Source organism: Sceloporus undulatus, chromosome 4 (genome assembly GCF_019175285.1).
Source record: "Sceloporus undulatus isolate JIND9_A2432 ecotype Alabama chromosome 4, SceUnd_v1.1, whole genome shotgun sequence".
NCBI classification, from domain to species: Eukaryota; Metazoa; Chordata; class Lepidosauria; order Squamata; family Phrynosomatidae; genus Sceloporus; species Sceloporus undulatus.
In genome coordinates this window covers 202,965,876-202,973,620 of record NC_056525.1, presented here as the reverse complement: position 1 = coordinate 202,973,620, position 7,745 = coordinate 202,965,876, and the positions used below count along the sequence as shown (strand labels likewise).

The following is a 7,745-nucleotide window of genomic DNA, read 5'->3' as shown; positions in this document are numbered from 1 at the left end:
AATAATAATAATAATAATAATAATAATAATAATAATAATAATAATAATAATAATAATAATATCAGACAAACACAGATGCAGAGGAAGAAGAAACTGAACATTTCTATGTTGGAGAACAGGAAGAAAATGACAGCACACTAAAACAGGACTGCTTGGTAATCATAGGCAATTGGAAGCAGAATCAAGGATAGTAGGGAGATCTGGGCTTGGTTCAAGAAACAAAGCAGGAGAATGGATGCTAGAATTTTGTGAACCAAACAATCTATTCATCGCAAACACTTTCTTCATACAATCAGTCAGGACACTGTACACATGGACATCACTGAACAGTCAACATAAAAACCAAATAGACTACATAATAGGCAGCAGAAGATGGGAAAGCTCCTTTCTTGAAGTAAAAGCAGGACCAGGCGCAGACTATAGCACAGACCATAAACTACTTATTTCTAAAATTGGAATAAAGTTGAAGAAGAACACCAGAGCAATCACCATGCCAAAATATGACCCAAACAATATCCCAACAGAACTTCAAGATAGTGTGAGAAATAGATTTGCACTATAAAGCCCAGTTGATCAGGAATCAGAAGAACTATGGACAGAAGTCAGGGACATATTAAAAGAGGAAAGCAGAAAGATGTTATCAGTGGCCAAAAAGAAGGAAAAGAGCAATGACAAAACACTTAAAGCAATTAAAGAAAGACAAAGAGCAAAAGAAAAAGGGGACAAAACCGTAATTCAAACCTTGAATGCTACAGTCCAACAATTAATGAGTAAGGATAAAAATAATTACTACAACAATCAAGGCAGAGAAATTGAAGCCAAGAACAAAAAAGAACAACAAGAGACCTCATCCACAAGATCAAAGAATTCAAAGAGAAAGTCAAACCAATGGTGGGGGTGCTCTGTAATCAGAAGAGGAACATGATGAATTTTTTAAAAAGATAGAAACAATACACAGAAGGTGTATTTTTAAAATGTGAAAGATTGAATAACACATGGGAAGAAGAAACTTATGAAGATGAAGCCCAAATTTTGAAAAGTGAAGTGAAAGCTGCATTCAAAGCAATTGGAAAGAACAAATCACCAGGAACAGATAACATACCAAAAGAACTGCTACAATCCACAGTACTGTATCAAGTTTAGTTCTAACTAAAATCTGCCAGCAAATATGGAAAACAAAGCAGTGACCTACAGACTGGAATCAATCACTATATATCCCCCCCCCTCTCTCTCTCTATATATATATATATATATAGGAGACACAAAAGACTGCAGCGATAACAGAACCATCCCACTAATTTCCCATGCAAGCAAAGCCATGCTCAAAATTCTGCAGCAAAGACTCCTACCATATATGGAGTGAGAAATCTCAGAAATGTAAGCTGGATTCGAGAAAAGAAGATGTACTAGGGATCACATTGCAAACATACATTGGATAATGGCACCTGGGAATTCCAGAAAATCTACATATGCTTTATAGACTACAGCAAAGCCTTTGGCTGCATAGAATATGAAAAGTTATAGTTTTGCTTAGAGGAATGGGAGTGTCACAACATCTGATTGGCTGAACAGAATACAGAACAGAATACAGAGAAACAAAATGGTTCCCAATTGACAAAGTTGTCGGGCAAGACTGCAGACTATTACCCTATTTAGTCAACCTGTATGCAGAAAATATCATACACAGAACAGGTTTAGACTCAGAGGAAGGAAGAATGGAGAGAGGAGAAAGGAACATTAACAACTTAAGATTTGTAAATAACACATTACTAGTAGAAACAAAGAACTAGAACAATTACCGAAGAAGATCAAGAAGTAAAGTTGCAAAGCTGGATTAATGCTGTATGTTAATATATACAGTCGGGGTGCACTGTATATATATATATATATAAAAATAATGATCATGGAAGAATTCACCCTAGACAAAGAGAAAATTGAAATAGTCAAAGTTCCCATACCTTGGTTCAAAAAATGATCAGAACGGAGACTACAGTCAAGAAATCAGAAGAAGACCAGGATTGGGAATGGCTGCTATGAAAGAACTAGCCAAGATCATAAAATGTAAAGACATAACTCTGAACACTAAAGTGAAAATAGTCTAAGCCACTGTATTCCCCATCACCGTGTACGTTGGGAGAGCTGGATAGTGAAGAAAGCCAATAGAAGGAAAATCAACTCATTTGATATGGTGCTGGAGATGAGTGTTGAAGATACCATCCAAGTGGGCAGCCAAGATGACAAACAAATGGGTCCTAGAACAGGTCAAGCCGGAATTCTCCCTGGAAGCCAGGATAATTAAATTGAGATTGTTGTACTTTGGCCACAGCATAAGAAAATTAGTATTTAGAAAAGACAATGATGCTAGGAAAGGTGGAGGGCAAAAGAAACAGAGGAAGACCACAAGCTAGATGGTTTGACTTGAGCAGGGAGGACATAGATCTGAGCCTACAGGACCTGAGGAGGGCAGTCAAGGACAGGGAATATTGGAGATGCCTCATCCATAGGATCATCATGAGTTAAAGAAGACTTAAGGGCAGTTAACAACAACAACAATTTTTGAATAAAACTCCCAGAAATCCCTTACTAAGACCATCTTGTTGTGTTTGTGGGAGATGCAGAATAAAACAACTGGAGTACATCAATTTGCCTACCTGTCATTTAACAGAAGTTGCCAACATCTGATGCTGTCTGTATAATCATTTTAAATTCTGTTTGCTCAGACTATCACTGAACAACCAGAAGTTTAAGAAACAGTTGTTTTTGTTGTTATTGTTGTTGTGTATCTTCAAGTGATATATCAGAATTCAGCAATTCAGCTGTTTTGAAATCGTTTTGAATTAATTTATTGCTGAATACTGATATATCAACGTTTTAAGAACACTAACAGCATCATGTGAAAATCTTTTGGAATTGTCTATCTGTTAAGACGATTCCACTACACTTTGGGACGATAAAGGAATGATATAATGATGCCGTGTGAAAATCTTCAATCTCAGTGTTCCAAAACAGATTGGCTGATGGCCACAACCAGTGGAAGGTCCACCAGAAGCATGGGAGATTCACTCCCAGATACTTGCTCTCTGTGATGGTGGAAAACTCTGCTGCTGCTCCAAGCACAGCATGGGTTCAAAAGAAGAGTACCATTGGTGAACTGGGGAAGGCTTTGAATCTATGGTAGGATATAAATATTTGCTCATTTCCTTCTTGCATGCAAAAATTATTTCAAGATCTTCCCCTGCTGGATAAGGTTACCACAGTTTGTTTTTGTTTTTGTTTTGCACTTTGAGACTTTGGGGAGAGGGGGAATTTGCACAGAATTTTTTTTACAGAAATACTTTCTGTAAACACAGAAAGAAGTTCTGTACAAAAAATGTACACACACAAAAAAAAAACCACGGGTTTTTTTCCCCCACAAATGAATTTTCACACACCAAAAAAGCTCTAAATTGTGAAAACTTTCACAGTAGCTGACCATTTTCTCATTGTCTCTATATGCTAAGGCTCTCTTTATTGCCAAGAACAGGAAAGGAAAATTTGCAAGCTGTGGAGCACACTGTGGAAAATACTGCAGTTCTATAGCTGATGTAGTTGTTTTACCTCCCATTGAGACTAATGTAGGGATGCGGAGAACTCACCCCTTCATCTTCTGCCCTGGTAGAGTTTAGAAAACAGCAACTGCCCCGTGGATTCTCTTGTTTTCCCATGAGTGTTCTGGCTATAGAACTGTAAAATGTTCCTAAATGTTAAATCAGAAAAGGTACCTGGATTTTTATCATTCCTCATATACAAAATTCATAGTTGGATACAACTATAAATTTCTTGAATGCAAAATTGAATTGCTGCTTGCACTCAAAAAATGATGCATTTATTTTTCTTATGTACAAAATTAAGTATTGTCTGGCAAAAGGAACTGGCAGAGTGAAATCCTATGGAAGTTACCCCACTAAAATAAATGGGACTTATCCTTTCTATAAGACAAGAGTAGGAATTTTGGCACCTTCCATATGGTTGGATTGTACATAATACCAAACCAGCACAGTATAGCCAATGGTGAAGAATGCTGGGAGTGGCCATTTAACAACATCTGGAGGGCCAGCCTTCCAATATGTTTCCTTACTGTGGCTGTCAAGCATGAGATCTATACCTGGTAAACAAAGCTATTTAACAACAGGGTAGGAGAAATCTGCAGGATGCAGCAGAAGAATTTTGAAACATTAGTGCCATGGTCCACTAATCATAATGGCATTATCAAGTACGAGAAAGTAACCACAACAAAGGCTTCCAAAATACCTTGCTTTTGCTTGTTGATGCTGCATATATCTTAGAGAAAATATATGAACCTTACTCCCCTTGCCAAAATAATACATGCAGCCAAATCACTAAAGGAACAAAGATATTTCAACATCACACTTGTAGGACTCAAACCTTCCAAGAGTTATTCAAGCAGTGGAATTGTCACAATGGCTTGAGCAAACAATAATAGCCCACTGATATATTAGCAAAATTGTTCATTTTTATTTGAGTGTTTTAATTATAAACATACCTATTTATTCGGGACTAATGTTTCTTGGACTATACAGTATATAACAGGGCAGAACAGATTCTGAGTCACGCAACCACAATGGTCCTTTTTTACTTGCTTTCACCCAAGGAACACCCAGAAATGTGTCTTTATTTCCCTTCAGTCCTATTTTGTTTCTGCATTTGACAAATCAGTGATGTCTGGTAGCAGAAGTGGAAAATTAACTGGACAATTTCAACAAACATGCTGCAAAAGTGTCATTTTGTAAACTACATGATAAAATGCAAGTTTGGAGGGAGAAAATAATTAGATATCCACTCAACAGACTTAAGATTTTACCTTGCAGCCTTGAAGTCATTAAAAAAGAAGAAGAGACATGCATTTCCTTGCATTATCAGATCCTCAAGAACTGCCTGAACACCTTGACCTTGTACTGATCATAAAGTGGTTTTAATATTCAGTTGTCACACTGAGACAATAGAAGTGAGTGAGATTTAAACACCTGAAGCATGCTGCAAGAAAGGAGAGGAAACCTCCCACCACAGGGATACTTTGAATTGTTTTCTGAAATTAGAATCAGCATTGGAAACTGACAGGCACTGAAACAGATGGACACAATACACAACAGGAGAATGTGGCAGCAAAACCCAGAAGGATCCCTCACAATGGAAGGACAACCATCATCCAATCAGATTAAAAAACAGCATCCTTTGCACAAACACACTTCGTAACTCTCATCAGCATTAAGAGCTGAACTGGCATTGCTCAGTAGCTGAAAAAGGGATAGCTTGTTCTCCAGGTGGCTTTTTAGGAATCATCCGTTCCTAAATGCTTTTGCTCCAATGTGGAGAGCATGAAAACACATTCATGGCTCACATCTCTCGTCTAGACCCAGACAGTGCCAAAGCTGGCATCGATTTAGCAACGCCAGCTGCTTAAAGAGGCATTCCCCCTCCTCATCCAGAGAAGCATCCCTAGAGCAAGTTAATGTACAAGGTAAGTCATGTGAGGTTGGCAGTTCTTGCAAGGATCTTCGGGATCCTGCAGGTGAAACTGCATCTAAACCTTGGAAGGATCCACAACAAACCTGAAGTTTGGAAATGTCCACAACGACCCTGAAGCTTGGAAGGGTCCACAACAACCCTGAAGCTTGGAAGGGTCAGCCTGGAGCTTAGAAGGATCCATGCCAAACCACCCAAGTGATTCACTTGACTTGAGGTAACTGTGCAAACTATGGAAGATGACCCCAAAGGGGAAGGTAATGGGAGAGAATGGTCACTGAAGGACTCTGCCAGCTGCCCCTCACCTGAGAGGACCTTTCCCCTTAAGGAAATTGGTGATGCCAATGGGAGATGGGGAGAGGGGGCTTTTCTTAGCTCTGTCTCTATCCCTTGGACTGAGACAGCTGCAAAGAGGTCGCTAGAGGAGTTTCTTAGGCTGCATCCACAGGGCTGCAATAATTCAGTTTGACCCCAGTTTAATAGCCACAGCTCCATACTATGGAACTCTGGGGTGTGCAGTTTCTTGTGGCACCAGAGCTGAACAGTAACCGTTCTGTGCAGCCTCTCTCTCTCTCTCTCTCTCTCTCCCATGATAGTTCTGCCCATAGAACGGATCCAAAAAGGCACCTATTTATTTATTTATTTTATATCCTGCCTTCCTCCTGATACAGGGACCCAAGGTGTCTTGTACGATTCCTTATATACAACATTAATATTTAGATGCAACAATACATGTCTCAAATGCAACATTAATTGCTGCTTACACACACACAAATGATGCCTTCATTTTCCTTATTATATACAAAATTAAGGATGGACTGGCAAAAAGGAAAGAGGAGAGTGAGATCCTATGGAAGTCGCACACACACACAACTATAAGACAAGGGTGAGGACCTTGTATCTCTGTAACATCCTTGTAACTCTGGGATGTGTAGCCATGGTACCAGAATCCCAGAGCATGGAGCCAGAGCCCTTGAAGCGGGAAAGGCTGCATCCACACTGCAGAAATGATCCGATCTGACTCAATTTTTGGTCCAAAAACACATTGCTGAAATAATCCAGTTTGAGAGCGCTTGAACTGCCCCTGGCTCAGTGCTAGAGATTCCTGGGAGCTGCAGTTGATTGTGGCACTCTGGCAGAGGCAGCTCAATGTCTCACAAAATTACAGTTCCCAGAATTCCACAGCCTTGGGTTAAAATGGGGTCGAACCGGAGGGGTTCTGCAGTCTGGATTCCAGAGAGAGAGAGAGAGAGAGAGAGTCAATAGAGGAGGGAAAGGAAGTATGGCAAAAGAGAGAGAGAGCAAGCGTGACAATAGAGGGAGAAAGAGAGAGAAGAATAGAGGAGAGAAAGCAAGCCTGGCAAGAGAGAGGGGGAGAGCGAGGGGAAGCCTCAGGAGAGGCGAGCGAGGGGCGAGTCCGGGGCTCCCTCCCTGACTCACCAGCTGCAGGGCGCAGAGGCAGATGAGGGTGCAGCGTCCGGAGCAGCAGCAGCCCATGCTGAAGGAAGCCTCTGTCCTCCCGGCTGCCTTGCCTTGCCTTGCCTTGCCTTCCTCACCGCATCCGCCCCCCGGGCTCCCTTTGTTCCAGGCCAGGAGGAGGAGGAGAAGAAGCAGAGCCCCGAAAGCCAGGGAGCCCAGCCCAGGGGGGCCCTCTCTCTGGGGGACCGGCGGAGGGGGCTCAGGGGCCCCGGAAGGGCCAGGGGCGCAGGTGCCTCCGCTGAAGGAGCCCAGCGCAGCCCCAAGTCGCCCTCGGAGGGAGAGAAGGAGGAAGGGTTGTTGGACCTCTCCGGAGGAGTCGGAGGAGCGCGCTATTGTGAAGAAGAGACGGGGGAGGGGCGTGGCCAGAGGGGAGGGGCGTGGCTTAGGCAAAGGGGCAGCAGGGCTTGGGAGGCAGGGAAGGGGGAGCTGGACAGTCAGGAAAGAAGCTGGCAGGAGAACCAAGGCATTGGAGCTGGGGGGCTGGAGAAGTCCAGAAGTCAGCCAACCAATGGGGCCTAGGGAGTTTATCACACGGGGGGGGGGATTGGAAGTTTAAAATGGTCAGAACCCCACCATTGTGCAAATGGTTTTCCCCCACCAAGCACTGTCATCCTGTGCAGATTCAGAGCTCAATCTGCACTTGCACACAAAGGCACAAATGCGTTCCACACGACAAGACCAAATGTCCTTCCATCCCGATAACGCACAAATGGTTTTCACACGATGGGATCAAATGTGCCTCC

General features: G+C 42.1%; 1 protein-coding gene across 2 annotated transcripts in view; it reads right to left on the bottom strand.

Annotated features, from left to right (window-relative positions):
* The window catches only part of NKAIN3 (sodium/potassium transporting ATPase interacting 3), a 309,732-nt gene extending 302,391 nt beyond the window's left edge, over positions 1 to 7,341 (bottom strand). For both annotated transcript variants that reach the window (XM_042461189.1, XM_042461188.1), the window contains exon 1: positions 6,964 to 7,341. In XM_042461189.1, the coding sequence (XP_042317123.1) occupies positions 6,964 to 7,020 (57 nt within the window). In that variant the 5' untranslated portion in view covers positions 7,021 to 7,341. The remainder of the gene's footprint in view (positions 1 to 6,963) is intronic.
* Positions 7,342 to 7,745: the final 404 nt, after the last annotated feature.